General features: G+C 49.3%; 6 protein-coding genes and 1 non-coding gene across 7 annotated transcripts; 4 read left to right on the forward strand and 3 right to left on the reverse strand.

Moving 5' to 3' along the window:
• Positions 1-71: 71 nt before the first annotated feature.
• STE2 (alpha-factor pheromone receptor STE2) lies at positions 72-1,127 on the reverse strand (the record flags this gene model as incomplete). Its single annotated transcript, XM_076684422.1, has 1 exon — positions 72-1,127. One exon carries the CDS (start codon positions 1,125-1,127, stop codon positions 72-74), a length of 1,056 nt encoding a protein of 351 aa, XP_076541390.1.
• A 2,831-nt stretch (positions 1,128-3,958) lies between these two features.
• Positions 3,959-6,580, forward strand: GPH1 (glycogen phosphorylase; the record flags this gene model as incomplete). The annotated part of the gene is made up of 1 exon (XM_076684423.1): positions 3,959-6,580. One exon carries the CDS (start codon positions 3,959-3,961, stop codon positions 6,578-6,580), a length of 2,622 nt encoding a protein of 873 aa, XP_076541391.1.
• Positions 6,581-6,945: 365 nt separating this feature from the next.
• On the reverse strand, positions 6,946-7,017 carry tRNA-Gln(TTG). Its single transcript has one exon. It is a non-coding gene; the product is annotated as a tRNA-Gln (tRNA).
• A 2,941-nt stretch (positions 7,018-9,958) lies between these two features.
• Positions 9,959-10,855, forward strand: GCY1 (aldo/keto reductase; the record flags this gene model as incomplete). The annotated part of the gene is made up of 1 exon (XM_076684424.1): positions 9,959-10,855. One exon carries the CDS (start codon positions 9,959-9,961, stop codon positions 10,853-10,855), a length of 897 nt encoding a protein of 298 aa, XP_076541392.1.
• Positions 10,856-12,165: 1,310 nt separating this feature from the next.
• On the forward strand, positions 12,166-13,746 carry CCT2 (chaperonin-containing T-complex subunit CCT2; the record flags this gene model as incomplete). Its single annotated transcript, XM_076684425.1, has 1 exon — positions 12,166-13,746. The coding sequence occupies one exon, from the start codon at positions 12,166-12,168 to the stop codon at positions 13,744-13,746; it is 1,581 nt and encodes a 526-aa protein (XP_076541393.1).
• Positions 13,747-14,255: 509 nt separating this feature from the next.
• Positions 14,256-15,056, forward strand: TRVA0_015S01970 (uncharacterized protein; the record flags this gene model as incomplete). The annotated part of the gene is made up of 1 exon (XM_076684426.1): positions 14,256-15,056. The coding sequence occupies one exon, from the start codon at positions 14,256-14,258 to the stop codon at positions 15,054-15,056; it is 801 nt and encodes a 266-aa protein (XP_076541394.1).
• A 144-nt stretch (positions 15,057-15,200) lies between these two features.
• TRVA0_015S01992 (uncharacterized protein) lies at positions 15,201-20,343 on the reverse strand (the record flags this gene model as incomplete). Its single annotated transcript, XM_076684427.1, has 4 exons — positions 15,201-18,199; positions 18,539-18,595; positions 18,657-20,230; positions 20,285-20,343. The coding sequence occupies 4 exons, from the start codon at positions 20,341-20,343 to the stop codon at positions 15,201-15,203; spliced, it is 4,689 nt and encodes a 1,562-aa protein (XP_076541395.1).
• Between the last annotated feature and the right edge of the window lie 250 nt (positions 20,344-20,593).

Raw genomic sequence — 20,593 nt, forward strand, 5'->3', positions numbered from 1 at the left:
GATAAATATTGGATACTAGAATACATAAAGATAGAAAAAAAAAATATACCGTATATAACAAAAAGTCCTGCTTATTTAGATAAGTAATAATTGTCCATACCCCGTGCGGTGAGTAGAGTTCCCGGCGATTGGGGATAGGTTGTGGTCGAAGTGAATATCTCCTGTTTGGTCAGGATTGATCGTGAGCCCGTGTCGGAAGAGAACGAAGAGGATCGGTTAGAGTGGGAAATAGCCAAGACGTGAGAGTTGTCAATTGAGCTCATGGTCGAAAACCGCGCCCATAGTGATGAAAGAGGGAGAAACACGACAACTACGAGGACCGAGATCGAGGAGAGGTAAATGGCTCCGTCGCCACGAGCGATCTCTCCAAAAGTAAAGGCTGTCGGAATAAGCATAGTCTGGAAGGAAGTGATGAAAAGAATCTGGAAGGGTCCAAATTGCTTGAGACCCAGTCGTCTTCGGCGCCGGATAGTAAGAAACAGTTTGCAGAGCGACAGAACAGAGAAAACTGTAACTGTACTACAAAAGAGCACACGCGAGGCATAAACGATCCACGGGTGGCTATAGAGAACCGAATTGGCCGGCGTGTAGTAAGAAATGTTGAGCGAGACAAGATACGTCAACCAGAACCCGGTCGTTACTAGCGAGAGCAGGCCAATCGCTCCGGGGACAATAAACCTGAGCTTCGCGTGCTGCTTATACAGGCAAACTGTCTGGAATACGAGCGATGCTAGAACGGATGGAATGATGAGCATTTGGAATACATTGGCTGTCGCCGAGATGCGTAGAGCTCTGTCTAGTCCCGGGTACGATTGAGTGACGATATTGACAGGGCCTGCAAGTGAGGTCATTAAGTACACCATCTGGAACGCCGTTTGACAGAGCACAAGGATTAAAGATATTTGGTTGAGGATGAATGCAGGCTGTTTCCTTTCCTGAGTAAACAGGAAGGAAACTATCATTGCGACAACAGCTGCTCCGAATCGCACGCCGGCAACCACGGCACTTTGAACTGACCTGTCTCGGAACTCATTGAACAGCTCTAGTGAGATAGACTGTACCCCGAGGGCCGTGGTTATGTTCACGGTCTGGTTGATGAGAGACAGGCTTGTGTCTACCCCTGACATTACTACGGATAATCGATACGACCAGTAACATATTTTCCAATGCAGTATCTTCACTATTTATATTTTTTTCCCTACTCTATCTCTTTCTGTGGCCTCTTCCCTACTTCGCTTACTTGTGCCCCCCCCCCCCCCCCCCTATTACTCTCGAGTATCATGTTGGAAGATCTGAGATGGTGAGGTTCCATTGTAAAACCCTAATCCGGTAATACCGATGTCGCTCACTGACAGTAGGCAGCCTGCGCAAGCCACCTCATGCACATTCACCATCCGCTAGATTTGGAGTTGCCTGACACTTTTAGGAATTCTACTACAGTACTGTAATACAGCGTAATTCAAGTGCTAATACAGTAGTAAACTTAATTAGGAGTATGTACCAATACCTGGTTCAACCTGGTTCGTAGGTGATCTGGAGTTCTAGTGACAGACTTTCTCACTAAGCTACAAAGAGGCATTATCCTCTGTGACGTGATTGGAAAACCCCGGATATATTAACTGTCCATTTTGATAAATCTAGTTAAACTTCATCTGTTTCCGGTATTACAATTAATAACAAGGAGGAAGATTGAATTACGCATTTCTAGACAAATGTGCAGCAAGATGCGAGACGACTTCAGCCGCGCGAGGCGCACGTATATACCGGCATTGTGGTACAATTAAAACATGGCTCATTGCTTTAGATTGCCTAGGGTAAACCAGCATATGAGTACCTGGTAATAACCATATGTGACCTGTATATCTGCACGTCGCTGTAGTTGGTAGTCACCATTTAATTGTCTTACTGGTATAGCATTCAATGGCCGTTAACGTTTTTTGGATAACTGTTTATTGAATCGTTTCTCCATATCTATCAAAGCAGATTCATGAGTGTGCCCAAAAAGTTCATGGCTTACTATGGGAAGGGGGCTTTTTAAACGTTGTTATGAGACTGCCGTAGGCCTTAGGGCATACAATATGTGGGCACACATAAATGGTCATCGGCAGGTTCCAACACGGCTACTCTTGCGCCAAAATGATTGCATGTTGGTATTCTACGAATACTCTACAGAACGTTTTTGTACTGCATAATCTTTTATAGCATGTACCAGGTATATAAGTACAAGCATTATCCGGGGTTTACGTATCATCCACGTACAGTAGGAAGAGGCCGAGCTTAGCACTACAATCATTAACTGTTACCGTATCTCTCTTCTATAGTGAGTTAGTCATTTTAGACTAAGAATGAGCGGCAAACTCAGGAGTAAAAGAACATGACATGGGATGATATCTCACCCCACAAAGCTCAATCGACGTAAGTAACTCTCATAATACCTGTAACGAGAAACGCATTACTAACTTAGTTATACGTAATACCGGTAAGACATGAGAATTTATTAACGGTGAGCGGCTTCGGAAGATCGTTATTCCGTATGCGTTGCGTTCCGGTTAGCCGCATGGTCATCAGCCGCATGCCATGCGGCTTATAACAACTACCAACTTCCATATGGCGTACAAGCTGCTCGTAACAAACTTTCAAAATCTACACCGTACCTTAAGACAGGAAATATGGCTCGCATGACACAATGGTTGCAGTGGAGAGATCTACTCGATTTCGGAATGCCCTGATATGGAATGGAAGATCTTTAACTGGTAAATTGACGACAATTTAAAAGCTATCCAAATCACTGTCTCGGAGCCACTGCCACCGTGTAAAGGTTAGGCTTATAACTATCGTGTCATAAACCGTAGCTCCATTGCAGATACAGAATATCTATGTATACAGTTGTACTTGCTTCATAGAATGGGTGGCAATCGCAGTACTGCATCGGCTGTTGCTTAGCCAATATGAACGCGGTACACACTACGTAGCCATTACAAAAATAATAATAGTAGAATCGTCATAACTACAAATAAGCGTGTATGCAGCTGTCGCTTCGCGACTTGCATTGTGGAGCATGTTAGTACGTAAAATGGATCTGCCGATTTTTAACTGCGATAACCAAAAGGCTGAGAAACATGATAGGCTACACTACGCATGTATAGTGTCAGGCCTACCTACAGGGTGCTGCTGCATGCTGCTTCATCATGCATAACCCTGCAATGCCAAACCATCGCCTGCCATGCCATTACAACTCGTGAACCCAAAAATGATATAATACCGCCACCATCGACTATCAAAAGACCAACACGCGGACTCTCGCGGACCGTTGGAATGTATGCATTCGTAAAAATCGCACTGAGGCCTGATGTGGAGAGCAAAAGGTCCAGCCAAAGCCACCATGGCACAGCCAAAACTACGTACTCACTACTGATACTCTCTCTACCTATAATACCGTATATTCTCCGCCATATAGCAAGAGGTTCTGAATATGGCTGTTTTTGATCTATCGCGAAATGTTTGACGCAGATTCCCTCCGACACCCCCCCCCCCCCCATTAGCCAACATATCTAAGTGTCGCACCTAGCTTCTAGAGGCACGTATCGAAGACGCGTGGGTGCATTGCAGCAAAACTGGGCCTCCCCGACGCATCACCCATGTAAGGGGACGCCTTCCAAGCGCACCACGCGCCAACAGGAGTCGGTAATGAACTCCACGTAAGCGGCATTTTTTTATAGAGTCCGCCATGGCGGTATGTGGTGGAACTTAGGTGTTAAACAACGGGCATCGGCGCATGGGCAGATAAAGGCCCGCCGCTATCTCCCGCATCTGGGTATATAAAGATCGCCCTGGTGCCATTTATTCCTCTTTTTTCTTCCACCTCTTCGTCTTTCCTTTCCCTTTATTTCATTAATTAACCCATTAATTCAATTAGAAACGTTCCTCCCCGTATTTGAAAGTTTAAGTCAATTGGAAAATGTCCAGTCCACTTCCATCGCCGGGAGCGTCGGCCATTGACGACCCGTTTCTGACCAAGATGCGGCACCGCCGGGCCCTTTCGGGTATCACGCCTCGAGAGCTGCGCTATATCGACAATGTCATTCCGCTGCAGTCGCGTAACCAGTGGAAGAAGTTTGGCGTCGGCGAGTTTGGCACCAAAGAGCAGTTCCAGGCCGAGTTTGTGCGACACGTGGAAACGACGCTGGCGCGGTCCCTGTACAATTGTGACGAGCTCGCTGCGTACCAGGCGGCATCCCACGCGATCCGAGACCGGCTCGTTGTGCAGTTCAACAAGACGCAGCAGAGCCACACGCTGGCGGACCCCAAGCGCGTCTACTACTTCTCGCTCGAGTTCCTCATGGGCCGGGCTATGGACAATGCCATGCTCAACACCAATATCAAGGGCATTGCTCGCGATGCAGTCAAGGAGTTTGGGTTCCGCATGGAGGACGTGCTTGAGCAGGAGCCTGATGCCGCACTGGGTAACGGCGGCCTTGGACGGCTGGCGGCTTGCTTCGTAGACTCGCTGACAACGTCTAATTACCCGGGCTGGGGGTACGGTATGCGGTACCAGTACGGTATTTTCAAGCAGAAGATCATTGACGGCCATCAGGTTGAATTGCCTGACTACTGGCTGACGTACTCGAATCCGTGGGAGATTCCACGGTACGAAATCTCTGTAGACATTATGTTCTATGGTTGGGTCCAGACAACCACAAATGACGAGGGTAAGACTGTCAAGCAGTGGGTCGGAGGCGAGCTGCTGCGGGCTGTAGCCTACGACTTCCCCATTCCCGGTTATGGCACTGAGAACGTGAATAACCTGCGAATGTGGTCCTCGCAGCCTCACGAGGAGTTTGACTTCTCCAAGTTCAACGAGGGCGACTACGAGAGCGCCGTACGAGACCAACAGAGAGCCGAGACTATCACGGCCGTGCTGTATCCAAACGACAACTTTTATTCTGGCAAGGAATTGCGGCTGAAGCAGCAGTACTTCTGGGTCGCCGCGTCTCTTTCCGACATTTTGCGGCGATTCAAGAAGTCCAAGAAGGCGTGGTCAGAGTTCCCGGACCACGCCGCCATCCAGCTCAACGATACTCACCCAACGCTCGCCATTGTCGAGCTGCAGCGACGCCTCGTGGACATTGAGGGCCTCGAGTGGGACGCGGCATGGGACATTGTCACGCGAACCTTTAGCTACACCAACCATACTGTGCTCCCCGAGGCGCTCGAGAAGTGGTCTGTTGATGTGCTCGGCCATCTGCTGCCTCGACACCTGGAGATCATCTATGACATCAACCTGTACTTCCTGCAGAGCGTCGAGAAGCGGTTCCCCAAGGATCGAGAGCTTTTGGCCCATGTGTCAATTATTGAGGAGTCCCAGCCCAAGCAGGTGCGTATGGCATTCCTCGCCATTGTCGGCTCCCACAAGGTCAATGGCGTGGCTGAGCTCCACTCTGAGTTGATTCGAACCACTATCTTCAAGGACTTTGTCCGCATCTACGGCCCGGATAAGTTCATCAACGTTACTAACGGTGTCACGCCGCGACGATGGCTGCTGCAGGCAAACCCCCGGCTCGCCGCCCTCATCGCCGAGAAGCTGGGCAGCTACGACTATCTCAAGAACCTGGGTATGCTCAAGGACATCGAGCAATACGCACACGACCCAGAATTCCAGACGCGGTGGAATGACATCAAGAAGCACAATAAGATGCGGCTTGCCAAGCTTATTCGAGAGCAGACAGGTGTTGAGGTCAATACTGACGCGCTCTTTGACATTCAGGTCAAGCGTATCCACGAGTACAAGCGACAGCAGATGAACATCTTTGGTGTTATCTACCGATACCTCATGCTCAAGCAGATGAAGCCAGCGGACCGAAAGAAGGTGGCGCCACGAGTTTCTATCTTTGGTGGCAAGTCGGCGCCAGGCTACTACATGGCCAAGTCGATTATTCAGCTTATCAATGCTGTTGGCAAGGTTATCAACAATGATAACGATGTCAAGGGTATTCTGCAGTGCGTATTCATTGAGGACTACAATGTGTCCAAGGCCGAGATTATCATCCCTGCTTCAGACATTTCGGAACACATTTCTACCGCTGGTACCGAGGCGTCTGGTACGAGTAACATGAAGTTTGTCCTCAATGGTGGCCTTATTATTGGTACCGTCGATGGTGCTAACATTGAGATTAGCCGAGAGGTTGGCGAGGAGAACATGTTCCTGTTTGGAAATTTGGCAGAGTCTGTTGAGGAGCTGCGATACGACCATACCTATGGCAAGGTCGTGCTCAACGAGAAGCTCGACCAGGTATTCGAGGCTCTCGAGAGTGGAACGTTTGGTGATGCAAGCTCTTACCAGGCCCTTATTGGCTCCATTCGTCACGGTGACCACTATTTGGTTAGCGATGACTTTGACACCTACCTCGAGGCCCAGCGACAGGCAGACATTGCTTTCAAGGATAAGGATACCTGGTGTTCGAAGAGTATTATCTGTGTCGCTAACATGGGCTTCTTCAGCTCGGACCGTGCCATTGATGAATATGCGGAGGCCATTTGGAACGTTGAGCCATTGCCTATCAATGATAACCCAGAAATTTAATATTTGTATATCTGCTATATTATTTGCGAACAGAGAAGCCTTTAAGCGAGCCGCATTGGATTGTTATTCGTATAACTGTTATGAAATCTAGAATAAGATTAACGTGATCCAAAAAATTTAACGAACGTTAGAAATCTATACAGCATTACAAGAATTGGTTTATCGTTCATGTTTTCTCGCGCGTCTTATACATTTTAAATTATTATTAATACGAATAGGATATCCACATGCATGCAGGCGAATACGCTAGCTTGCATGCACATAATCTAAGACGTGTGTTTAAGACATATATGCACAAATGTCTCAGATAAAATATGCGCGCGCGGCAAAAATTTCCAGTACTCGGACCTTCTCCAAGTCCGGGCAGGTCGTACCCGGGATCGAACCGGGGTCGCCAGAATCAAAATCTGGAGTGATAACCACTACACTATACAACCCGGATGACTGGGCAGTCATTGCCTCGGTACATTTTGACCTTTTATTTTTCGTGCGGCTCATGCGGCTTAAAAATTTCGGAATTCCGCCTTTTTTTGTTGCTTTTGTTATTATAGAGTATCATTGAAATATATTTTTGTTAAAATTTTGCATATATTGTAAATATTGATCGAGTAAATTTCATTCCAAACTGCTACAATGATTCGAACTGAAAGTTCGAAAAAATAACCGTTGAAATGTTGCTTTTTTAGCACCCGCTAAATAGTAATATACTCAATTAAAGGCCTGTGGTCGAACTACTGGCTTCTTACCCTTTTCTCGCATTGATTGCCTGTGTAGCGAGCTCAATAAAATCATGAGATCTACATAGGGGTACCGTAGGAATAAGTGGTTTTTTCCCCACTGACCTCGGCATTGCGTCTACAGCGGTGCTTGGTAGGGATAGTGGTTTCTCCCCGTATTGTCAGCTTACTGAGGGAATCCGCATCATCTTTTGTGGACTGGAGATAGGTATCCCAGGCTACTTAATGTTCTGCCATTGATTATATTTTAATGTTTATATTGAGTCGGCTGTTGAAGCCAAATGTTTAGATACAGTCTTTCTTAGCGTTAGCTTAGACTCTAATCAAGATTTATTATTATTATACTTGTTGAATTGCCAGACCCTGGATGGAAGGGATCGTTGGCTCCTCCAGAGTTGGCAGTTGCATCGGTAATGTTGTCGTTGGAAGACATAGTTTACGGTATATAGCACACAGTATATTGTGGTTTATAAATGAATCGTCTGCATTTTTAGCGCGTTGCGACTGCGTCACCAAGTTAGGCTTATATACTGGTAGTACATAGTACATTGTACATCAACATATTTTTCTTCTAAGCAGACATTTCAACATTGAGTAAATATATCTGGTCGGCTGTAATCACGATACTTAGTGCCATTATCCGGCTCATCACAACTCTCAGTAGATTCAATCGCAATCAAAACGCAATTGACAATGCAAATGCTAGACTTGGTAAAATCCGCGTCGTGCTGTAAAATAATAATTGCCATGCCATATCTGACGAGCTGAAACCACATCTTAAAGACTGCTCCTTATATTCCAATATTATCGTTCAATGCATTGTATCCAGCGGCGGCACTGAGGCGCCGTGGTTTTACGTCGATATGCCAAGGGTGATGATAAAGCACTCTCATTTTCAGAACCTGCTGGCTGGCAAAGTTGATCATGACCACGTTAGTGCAATTGACGTCAGGATCACTATTCTCATAAATGCGTTCATATCATCATATATAGTAATATCCCGGGATGTATTCATGTCAAAAATGGCTTTTTTGCGTTTTGATGCGCAACGTTGTATCCCCTGGAAAACATCTCGAAACTACACTCTTCTACACCTGAGATTGGTGCTCCATATTAGCCCGAGAGCATGTTAGCTCTTCATCTTTGTATAAACCTTTCCGAAGTTTGTTAACTTGTCCTGACTTGCTCACTTCTGCACAGTAGCGATAATTAGCTATAATTGCCTCGTAGAGTCCACAGAAACATCGACTGTATTTCATATAACTGTTATGCTAGTTATCGATAAAAGACGACTATTTCAGGTATAATTAAAATGCTGGCATCTATATTTGCTCAACAATTTCATCATGAAAGACACTAAGAAAGCAACAGCAGGAGACAATATAGGATTCTATGGATCGGATCGGATGATGTTGCGTTTCTGCACATCCACCTTACGACGAATTTCCATGTTTTGGTCACTTGCAAGGCTTGGCGATCGCTTAGTCTTAGGAACTAAGCGTCGCTGTTTGACCACTCAGGGTCTGCTGGGATCACTTATCTAGTACCGGTGGAGCACGCATTCTGTGTGAAACTATTCTCCATAGAATAAAATTAGAGAGGACGACTTTGACAGATTTCAGCAAGACAATTGTCGAACAAACGATGTTTCCAAAAAGGCAGAGATAGGCGGATTACCGGGTAACATGAGATGACCGTAATATGGATATGAATAGTTGCCGGCTTTATTCACCGACGGCTCCCCCACAAACACCTGGAGAAAGACAAATGTCGCTCCACAAACTGGTGGAGAAAGGTGGATCGCAGGCTGAGGGGGTGAATACGCTACGACTAACCACGTTGAATAACACGTTATATTAATTAATCAATTGCAATATTCCATTCTCACTATATATATTAAATGGCTACTATGCGGCTCTTATGTACGTGCATAAAAACCGATAGAAGCATCTAATTTCCGGAGTACGGCCGAGAGCCAATGCATCATACATACGAACCACTGGCCAATCGCAACTCGCTAAATTCCAATTGATACCAAGTATCAAGTACATACCAGGTACTAATTACCAAATTGCCAAAATCAATAACACTAAAAAAAACAGCCGTGCATGGAAAGGATAACGATTATATTGTGTCCTGCATCCCTGCCAAATACCGTACCCCATCGCACCAAAAGAAATGAATTGCGACACTCCGCGGTTTTACGGAGAAGATGGCTCCGAGAGAGCACTCGGAAAGGGCTCTTATCAGCCGGAACACGGAGGAGGAAAAAAATACCTAAGCTAAAGAGCAAAACTAGAGTTGTTGAAGCAATAATAGAAAAAATATCAGAGGGGACTCAGGCCTATTAAAAAGGCGAACAAACGATGCAAAAATGAAAAAAAAAATAAATAAAAAAGGAGAGCACTGTTGAGGCTAAAACATGGGTGTGTGAGCATAACCGATCTCTAACCCGTAATAGCGAAGGCGTTATGGCCGGTTGTTTCCCACCCGTTTTTCAGGTGCTCCGAATATGCCCCCCCACAAGCGAGGGAATCAGAAGAACATATATATGCAGAGTGCAGTTTCCTTCTGAGGTATATAAGCTCCGTAGGCCTGGTGGACTCATCACACCTCACTTAATACAGACCGGTTCGCACAAATGACGGCGGCCACCACTATTAGGCTCAACAATGGGGTGGAGATGCCCGTAGTGGGCATGGGCACCGCCAAGGCCGTAGGGAACGACTGTTACGAGTCGGTTAAAACAGCGCTTGAGCTCGGGTATCGCCTCATCGACACAGCGGCCCAGTACAAGAACGAGGATCAGGTGGGACGGGCCATCAGGGACTCGGCCATACCCCGAAAGGAGATCTTCCTCACCACCAAGCTGTACAACTGGGATCACAAGCGGGTCGCCCAGGCGTTCGAGGAGAGCCTCCAGAGGCTCGGGGTCGACTACGTAGACCTGTACCTTATCCACTGGCCCGCTCCGCTCAAGCCCGGCAGCACTGCCGACGTGTATGACGACTGGACCTGCGTAGATACCTGGAAGCAGATGCAGAAGATATACCTCACGGGGCGGGCGCGGGCCATTGGCGTGTCCAACTTTGATACCAAGCAGCTGCGCGATCTGCTGGCGCATCCGGCGACCCAGGTCGTGCCAGCGGTGAATCAGGTCGAGCTCCACCCGCTGCTGCCTCAGGACACGCTCGTCCAGTACTGCCACGACAAGAACATTGCCGTCACCGCATATTCGCCGCTGGGAGCCAGTGCCACGACTCTACTCAGCGACCCCGTCATCACTAGCATTGCCAGGACGCACGACGTGCAGCCGTCACAGATCGTGCTGTCGTGGAACGTGGCCCGAGACGTAGCCGTCATTCCAAAGAGTGTCAAGCGAGAGCGGCTGCTGCTCAACCTGACCATTGTCGACCTCACCGACGACGAAGTAGACAAGATCAATGATCTGCACAAGACGCATGGCGTCAAGCGGGTCATCCACCCCAAGTTCAACTCGCCGTTGTTCCAGGATGACCATGATGAGTATGGTATTTAAATTATTCGGCGACAAAAAGCGGCCATTGTTTTAATAGTTTCTAATGCCCCTCCTCCGTATTTTTCGTCCGATCAATGAAATTGCCCTCTTTCTACTGTAGTTGACCCTTGATAGCGCGGCGCGGCATCCTACGTTCACGTATGGCATTCTAATCAATTCCAAGTAGAGTTACTACAGTGGGGGAATCCTTCCCCCAAACCCCCTGGTGGTTTGAGCTTCGAATGGGACTACTGAAACGCTTGGTATTCTAATCAATCCCTAGTAGAGTTACTACATTGGGGGAATCCTTCCCCCAAACCCCCTGGTGGCTCCGCTTCGCGGAGGAATTGCACTCATTTGAAATGCGACCTACTGAAATAGGTATACTACACTCAATTTCTGATTGAAATACTCATTGGGGAACCCCCTGGTGGCTCCGCTTCGCGGAAAGATTGGTCTTAATTGAAATATGAACTACTGAAACGTTTTGCATTCTAATCCCTAATAGAAGTACAGTACTCATTGGGGAATACTTTCCCCAAACCGTTTGGTGGCTGCATATCCACAATATAACCCTGTTCTCCTGTAGAATTGCATGGAGACATTTGCAACAGTATAATGGCAATGGCCAGGAGGCTTAAACCCCTTCAATGAATTTTCTCCTCCTTTACCTACATATTCCATACCGGAATCTGGAATTGATAGCAACGGCTCATTGCGTTTACTTCGTGCATGTTTCAGCATAGTACATTCTATTATCGTTACCACTCCAGTTGATCAATGCAGATGCTATAACCAGTAACACTTTCATATTAAGCTCAGGTGTATCGCAAAGCCACCCGTAAAAATAACGATAGAATGAAGCCTTTTCTATTTCGAGGTAATTCGCTGTGATCGTATTGTAAGGTGTAATAGGCGAAAGAACTACCGCGGGGAGCCAGTTAATTAATAATATTAGCAAAACGAATAGAATTGGTCAAAATATTTAAATTTCTATTACACAGTTACCATGATCGTTGTTCATTTGTGTGTGGAATTCTTATGTACCACGGGACACTCTAAAGATCAACCAGCATGATCCAACAGCTAACACAGCAAGCCCGACGCGAAGCGTCGCTACGGGAGCTCGAGGGCTGGCCCTCGAAAAAAAAAAAGCACACCCCAATTACCCTCAGGTTCTAAGCCCAGAGGCAGCTCGGCTGATGGTGGTGGTGTATTCCACGCTGTTCCATGGGGTGTTGGGCGCGCGGGACGGAGATTTTTCGCGTTCCCAGCCAAAACGGCAGCGACGACCGGCGGAAGGAAGGTGAAAAGTTACATACAGAAGGCCAATGTCGGTTCCAATTTTCGGTGACGAAGTGACGGAAGAGCGGGGCGAGGACGCGCGAATGTCGTCCTTCGTGGGCGCAATTGCAGTGGGCGATCTGGTCAAGTCGACGCTGGGCCCCAAGGGCATGGATAAGCTGTTGCAATCGGCGAGCCAGGTACACTCGCTGGTGACGAACGACGGCGCCACGATCCTCAAGCAGATCCCGTTCAACAACCCGGCAGCCAAGGTGCTGGTAGACCTGGCCCAGGTCCAGGACGACGAAGTTGGCGACGGTACGACCTCGGTGACGGTTCTGAGCGCTGAGCTGCTGAGGGAGGCCGAGAAGCTCGTCGAGAAGCGGATCCACCCACAGACGATCATTGAAGGGTACCGCATTGCGTCGAAGGCTGCGCTGGAGGCGCTGGAGCGGTCGGCGGTCGATAATGGGGCGAGCCCTGAGGCGTTCCGCCGGGATCTCATCGCCATCGCCAGAACGACGCTGAGCTCCAAGGTGCTCTCGCAGGACAAGGATTACTTTGCAGAGTTAGCCGTTGACGCCGTGCTGCGGCTCAAGGGGTCGACGAACCTCGAACGCATCCAGATCATCAAGAAGTCTGGCGGCAAGCTGCGGGACTCGTACCTCGACGAAGGGTTCATTCTCAACAAGAAGTTTGGTGTGCGACAGCCCAAGAAGATCACCAACGCACGTATTCTCATTGCCAACACGTCGATGGACACGGACAAGGTCAAAATCTTTGGCGCCAAATTCAAGGTCGACTCTACCTCGAAACTGGCCGACCTCGAGCGGGCTGAAAAGGACAAGATGCGGGCCAAGGTAGACAAGATCAAGGCGCACAACATCAACTGCTTCGTCAACCGGCAGCTTATCTACAACTGGCCCGAGCAGCTGTTCACCGACTCGGGGATCAACTCTATTGAGCATGCCGAATTTAGCGGCATTGAGCGTCTCGCGCTGGTTACTGGTGGTGAGGTTGTTTCGACCTTTGACCACCCAGATAAGGTCAAGCTGGGATTCTGCGAGACGATTGAGGAGATTCTGGTAGGTGAAGAGCCCATGATCAAGTTTTCGGGTGTTGCTACCGGCGAGGCGTGCACTATTGTGCTGCGGGGTGCTACTCAGCAGCTGCTGGACGAGGCCGAGCGATCTCTGCACGACGCTTTGTCTGTGCTCTCTCAGACTACGCGAGAGACCCGAACCACTCTGGGTGGTGGCTGTGCTGAGATGGTCATGTCCAAGGCTGTCGAGCGAACGGCTCAGAACGAGAACGGTAAGCGGGCGCTGGCCATAGAGGCGTTTGCTGCTGCCCTGCGGCAGCTGCCGACCATTCTGGCCGACAATGCGGGCTTCGACTCTTCGGAGCTCGTTGCCAAGCTGCGTGCTGCCGTCTACAATGGCATCTCGACCTCTGGTCTTGACCTCGACAATGGTACTATTGCTGATATGCGGGAGCTGGGCATTGTTGAGTCGTACAAGCTAAAACGGGCTGTTGTGTCCAGTGCATCCGAGGCCGCAGAGATGCTTCTTAGAGTTGACAATATCATCCGTGCAAAGCCTCGAACCGCTGACCGCCAGCGCATGTAATACATAGTCCCTTCATATCCAGCGACTGTATAAAAAAAATCAAAAAATTGTTAGGACATGACTGCTATGTATTGAAGCTGTGTAATCTTTTGTGAATCTGTAGCAAGATTCGTTAGCAAATGTGTTACAACTCTGTGCCGGCTGTTACCAAATTTGTAACAAACTGCGTCACAAACTTTCGTTACGATGGTAACAAACTGTTACCGGTACACAGTACTCTTTGTTGGGAGTTTGTAACAGCCGTTTGTTGCAACCACAGTTCCTGGGGCGGCAGTTCCATTGGCTGTAATTGCCGTCAATATATATATACTCTACTGGGCAGAAAATAGCCCTGATGCAACCCCATTATAAGTTTAGAATGTGTATCTTTTCCGAATTATCAATGATAGATTTATCGCGGGTACGACTTCGGTTCGTCGGTGTAGTGGATTGTTATCTTATCTGATCCCAACTGGCTTTGAACTTTTTCACCGCCAGATACATCCGGTTTATGATAAGATATTTGACAAATGTCGGCTGAGGAACTACAAGAGTACTTGGAACAGCTTGACTCTGTCGAGTCGGGCTTGAAAGAGTCCCCAGAGGACGAAACCCTGTTAGAACTTCGTGAAGAGTTAGTTCAACTTATCACATTATTAGATCAGAAGCTAAATGGAGAGACCACAGGCACCGAAGAGCCACCACCACCACCACCAAAAGAGCCCGAATACGAGGAAATAGCCAACAATAAGCCCGACTACAAGCCAGAAGCTAACGATAAGAAAGAGGGGAAAAAGCCAAAAGAGTACAAAGTCGGGGATACAGTGCTGGCTAAGTGTGTAGCAACCGATAAGCAGTTCCACCGGGCAAAGGTCACTTCTGTTACCGGATCCTCGTTGAACCCCATGCTTACAGTTCGCTTCGAACACGACAAAACAATTATCGATACTCTACCTGTGAACAAGATTAGAGATCTGCCCTTTTCGCATAATACCAAGCCTTCTTACACTCCTACGCCGCCTCCACGGGCCGCCTCAGTTGATGGCCCTTCAAGTAAGCCACCACCACGAATTCTGGAAGATGACAAGGCCAAAGTTACCAAATCACACAAGACTCAGCCCTCCAAGGCAGAAATACTCAAGAAGAGTCAGACGCGGTGGCAGGACTTTCAGAAAAAAGGACTCAAGAAGCTGAAAAAGACCTCGGCTTCAGCAGCGGTACTAGGATCAGCAACCAGAAGCGGTTCTTCCGCACAAGGCGAGCAGTCATCTAGCAACGCCAAGGCAAAAAGACAGAGGCACGTCTACAATTCTAAATCTGTACTAGGATAGAATATAATAATGCATTGTAACTAATAGCTACATTTTATCTGTAGATAGAAAACTTAAGAGTTGTAATTACTGGCTACATTTAAATCTGTAGAACAACAGAGCTGTAACCGACTGCATTTCAATCTAGAATATAAAGAGTTGTAACTAATGACTACAAGACTGGAGATACTTCTTGCCAAAGAAAATGGTCTTGTCAACGGTGGTCTGGAAATCAATCTCCTGCTCTAGCCGCTCATTGGATTCCAGCATCGACTTAAGCACAGCTTCGGCAAAGTGCAGCGACCGCTTCTGTTCCGGGTTCTCGCCAGTGATGATGCACCGCATAATCGCTTCGGAGTCATGAAGAGTATCCTTCTCAATGTCGATCCACTCGCTCGAGACTTCAGGGTACCGGTCGAATCCATTGGCAATATCCTCAACCGTAAACGAAGGTCGTGCACCACGGCTGACCGGCTCAAATAGAGGGTGATCCATGATGCCCATCTCCGCCTGAAGCTCATCAAGAACCCGGTTTATGCTCCAACCAACCGACGCTGTTCGGGGTCGGTCCGAGGCGCTCTCCTGCGCCTGAGTTTCCCAGGAATATTGACTAGAAGAAGGCCGATCAACAGCGTCTGCAATTGGAGAGGTTGGGACAGGAACTTCCTGAGTGCTACTAGTGCCAGTTTTGGCAGCAGTAGAGGAAGCAATCCCTTTAGAATCAGCATTTTTGTCGTTAAACTGATTGCACGGCCCACTTTTGTGGTCACTGGTGAGGTCGTTTGTGCTCCATCCGTCACGAAAATACTGGTCAAAGAACTCAGAAATCTGATTTTGGACCGAGTTATAGATGTGCTCAACAGACTGGTCAAGACCCCCCCAAGCCTTCACGCATTCCTTGAAATGGTCGTTGTTTTCAAACTCCTGGGTGCAGAGCATCTCGTACATTTTGTTGGCCTTGTCAACAAGCGTTTCAGTAGTGCTGAAGAGCCGGTACTCACTCGCGAACCGGCTGTCAGTGTGGTCGATCGAGTCCATGTGATTGCTTAGCAGCCCTAGCCAACCCGTGGCCTCATCCCGGATCAGCTTCATCATCTCTTTATATTCTTCGGGATTTAACTTCCCGAATCTCGCATAGCGAGTCAGCTTTTGCTTTGGGTTCATCTCTGTCTTCTGGGTCACAGAAGCCACTGCCTTGTCTTCAGTTGGTACAGCAGGTTTGTCCTCTTTTAGCTTGGACTCCTCCTGGGCTGTCCTCTTCTGCTGCTCCCTGAGCTCATGTTCCCGCTGCTCGGCCAGTCGTTTCTCTTCGAGCTGCTTCTTCAGCTCAGCTTCCTTCAGTCGTCGTTTCAATTCCTGTTCCTTCTTCTTCAGCTCAGCCTCCAGCTTTCGCTTGGTCTCTGCCTCTTGTTTCTTCTTCAGCTCGGCCTCTTGTTTCTGCTTCAACTCAGCCAGCTTCTTCTTTTTCAAATCCTCCATCTTCTCCTTCATCAATAGCTTCTCTTTCTCCACCTCTTCTTTCACTTTTCGCTTCGCCCCTTCAAGCTCTCTCTGCTTCATCTCTTCCTTATTCTTCCGCTCCTCTTCCTGCTTCATCCGATCTTCTTCCTTCTTCCTTCTCTCCTCCTCCTTCTTCATATCCTCCCTCTGCTTCATCTCCTCCCTCTTCTTCAGCTCTTCTCTCTTCTTCAGCTCTTCCCTCTTCTTCAGCTCTTCCTTCTTCTTCAGCTCTTCCTTTTTCTTCAGCTCTTCTCTCTTCTTAGCTTCTTCCTTCTTCTTCAGTTCTTCTTTCGTTACCGCCTCCTCTTCCTCCTTTCGCTTCCTCTCCAGCTCCACCTTCTTTTCGACGTCTCTAACGTCAGCATCGACAGTAACACTCTTGGAACTCTGAGCGGAGACAGTTCTCCTGCTCGGAAGCTCAGGAATCTTGAATGAAGATGGCGCAAGGGCAGCTGCGGCCCCGGCCCTCAGCTCGCCAATGGAAACTTTATGAGAAGGAGAGGTCCTTTTAGGCCGCTTTTCCACCATAAGTTCATTCTTCACCTTATTTGCAGCTTCTTCTGCTTCTTCTTCTTCTTCTTCCTCGCTCTCATGCACCTCGTCCACGCGCCTGGGCTTGTCAACGCTGCCTTTGAGGATTGGAACAGCATCAATTCGAGCTTGGGCACTGACTGTTCGGAGCTGCTGCTGCTCAAGCTTCTTCAATTGACGCTTAGTGAGCTTGACAGCCGGAGTCTTGATTGGCTCAGCCTTGTTAATGCCCAGGTCAGTTTCTTTGTGTCGCGCAGCAGTCGGCTTAGGTTTCTCACTCTCGACGACCTTTTCGACAGGTGCTGCAGGCTTGACAGGCTTGGGCTTTACAACGGCCTGCTTGGAGGCCACCATTGGAACTGGAGTCGCATTAGAGGACTTTCGTCCAGCGTGAAGCTCTGCCACCTCCTCGCGTCCACCTCTTGAAGCGTAGAGCTCCGCAGGGGTCATGTCACTCTCAGATACCAGCGGAGTAGAAACTCGGCTGATCGAGGCACTTGAGGAAGTAGTGCTTCGCTTAGGCGTAGCGGGCCGCTCAAGCTTTTGCAATGGCTGTGGCTCTTCCTGCGTGGCGTCATCACCGCCCGTGGGCATTCCTTTTCGCAGTATATCAAGCAGGACGTTTGATCCTTTTTCGTCAACTCCCTCTGTATTGGTAGCTGGTTTAGTAGCAGGCTCAACTGGCTCAGCTAGTTTGGTTGGTGGAGTGGCGTTGGCCTTAGCAGCCAGATGAGGCGGCAACGGCAGAGGCTGTTGTTGGACAAATAGTCCCGGAGGAGGTGGGCCCATGAACTGCGTGTTAAGCATGTGTGGCGGTGGGTGGATGGGCACCCCATATGGGGACATCATTGGAGGATATGGCCATGGACCACCAACGCTACCAGCCGCATTATTCTGCGTCCTCTCGGGTGCCGAGGCAAGCTTGCCGCCAATGTTAGGCAGCACTTTGTTCAGTGCCAAGATGGAGTCTGGCAGGTCGGCGCTGGGGATGGTTTCTGGAGCAATTGTCAAGTTCTCGCCTTCGCTGTCGACGTCGTTTGATTCGCGCTGGAAAATATCCTCCTTGTCGACTGTTGAAACCATCTCTTCGAGGTAGTCCCTGTTGATCTCGACATTGACCTTCAACGGCAGTCCTACATTCCATTGGTTAGCAGGTACAAGAGAGAGAGAGAGAGAGAAGAGATAATCGCAAGCCTCGACACATTTCATTCAATTTATGTAAAGTCTCGTCAAAATAAGATGCTCCTGATTATTTGCACAAAGGAGAGATTTATCTAACGTAGTTAGACGTGTCCCACCAAGAGAGAGAGAGGCGTCAAGGAAAGCAATTCTCCAATAGTAAAAATAACGGGCATTTGAGATATATTTCAACAAGCACTGGGTTAGTAGCGCGAAGTGTGTGAAATGTGAAATGTGCACGAGCCAATGCGACTTCTCAGAGAATAATAAAAAAAAAGGTCATCAATACACACCATTCATAAGATCTTCAACCGGTCTGACAAGAAACGGGTCCGTGCTCTTCGCGGTCTCTATATCTCAATTGTGTTAGCCCTGGAATGGATAATAGCTTTCTCTAAATGGCAGCCTCACCTTTTCCTCCGTTCATGAGTTGCGCCAGCAGAACTTGTCTGTCCTGGCTCGGGTTAGGGGTGTTGTTAAATAGGCCCGGTGGTGGGGCGGTTGTGATAGCAGAACCGTTAGCAGCGCCGCCGTTAGTGGTGTGGACAGTGCTCGGGGACGGCGACGCGTTGTCAGAAGCGTCAGCGCTGGCCAGGTTCAGAAACGAGCTGTTACGGCTGCTGCTCCCCAGCCCTCCACCGGGATGCTGGTTCAGTGATGAGAGCAAAGATGCAATTTCGGACTGCCCGTCGTAAGACTCGGTCCGCTCAACGGAGCTACTCGTCTTGTCGAACTTGGCGTCCTTCGAGAAGGTGAAGTACCGCGGTACTATGTCGAGCTCAGCATCCGCCAGCAGCTCAGACGAGAACGAGTACTCGCAGCTGACCCCCGAAGACAGCACCTGCAGCGAGTCGTTGAAAATGTCTATAGCTGGATCGACTCTTGTCACAGGTGGGTCGCAGGAGTACGTGACGATCGACGAGTCCGCCGTCGAAGGCGATGGGCTGGCCGACGAAGCACGCAGACTCGCCTTGCTGTCGCTCGAGCTGAGCCGCTGGTTGTTATTCACCAGTGGCGAGTTAGTCTTCTGCGCCCACGAGGCGGTCGCCGGCAGCGCCGAACTCTCGTCGTCGTTGCTGCTGTCAGCCGCCACCAACGACGGCTTGGGCCGCACGGGGTGCGGCTGAGACAATACCTGCGGCGCCTGCGGCTGAGGCTGAGGCTGCGACTGGAGCTGCTGCTGCGGCGGTGGGGTGGCGGACGTCGAATGAGGTGCGCCTGCCGACCGGTTCTGGTGGTGGTGGTGATGGCTGTTATGCTGGTGGTGGTTGAAGCCGCTCTGTCGTGCGGCGTGCTGGATCGTCGACAGGTCCTGCCGCGTGTACGAGTCCGCCTCTTCGCCCGGCTCGTGGAGGAACATGCAGTTAGGGTTCGGACAGGACTGGCCGCGCAGGTACGACGAGCAGTACTTGGTGGTGCCGTAAGCGGCCCTCAAATACTTGCCCTCGTTGTACGAGCCGTCGACAGCGGCGATGCACCGCGCGGCGTCCTCCTTCCGCGCAAACGTAACGTAAACCCCGATCCCCGGGTTCCCGTTGGCGTTGTTTCTGCGGTTGATGACAATCTTCTGGATCCTGCCGTACTGGCCAAAGAACTGCTCACCCCGCAGCGTGTTATGCAGGTCTTCCGTGGGGATGTTGGGGTTGAGGCCAATCACGTACACCAGGTTCTTCTGGATGACACGCATGCCCGAGAGATGGTGCTTCTTGGGCTGGCCCTGCTCCGACTCCTTCTTCTCACGCTCCCGCTGCTTCCGCTCCCGCTCCTTGCGCGTCTGCCGGATCTGGTCCTGCTTCCACTCCTCCTGGGTCACCATGCGGTACTCGACCGTCTCGTCAGTGTAGGGACGCCGGCACGCCGGACACTTGCCGTTCAGCTGCGGGTTCTGCCGGATGTTGTTGTAGCAGAACTGGCACACCTGGTACCCGCACGGGCACGGCTTGAAGTTCTTGTCCGACAGGTCCATCTCCTCTACGCAGAGCGGGCTGATCTTGGTTAGCCTTCCACCATCACAAGAAAAAAACAAACGACAAACTTACCAAAGCTCCTCCTCGTCATCCGAAATGAACGAGTCTCCTGTGTTCTGATTCATCACCATCTTCGACGTCTTGGTAAAATACAAATCTCGCCGGTCGCAAGGGGAGAGTTTCGTAAGTGAAAATACGTCGCTCGGGATCGGGTGTGGGTAATGTGGCGGAACCGCGCCGATTCTGGCATCTTCGCAGCGCCCCGCGTACAATGAGGCACGAAATTTTTCGGATCAACGGCCATCTCTCCGGTTGGTGATACACGTTTGTTTTGGACGGTAAAACAGCAACTTGCTGGGCCAGACGCAGGGGATAAGGCAT

This window comes from Trichomonascus vanleenenianus, assembly GCF_965637985.1.
Source record: "Trichomonascus vanleenenianus strain CLIB 3782 genome assembly, contig: TRVA0_015S, whole genome shotgun sequence".
NCBI lineage: Eukaryota > Fungi > Ascomycota > Dipodascomycetes > Dipodascales > Trichomonascaceae > Blastobotrys > Blastobotrys vanleenenianus.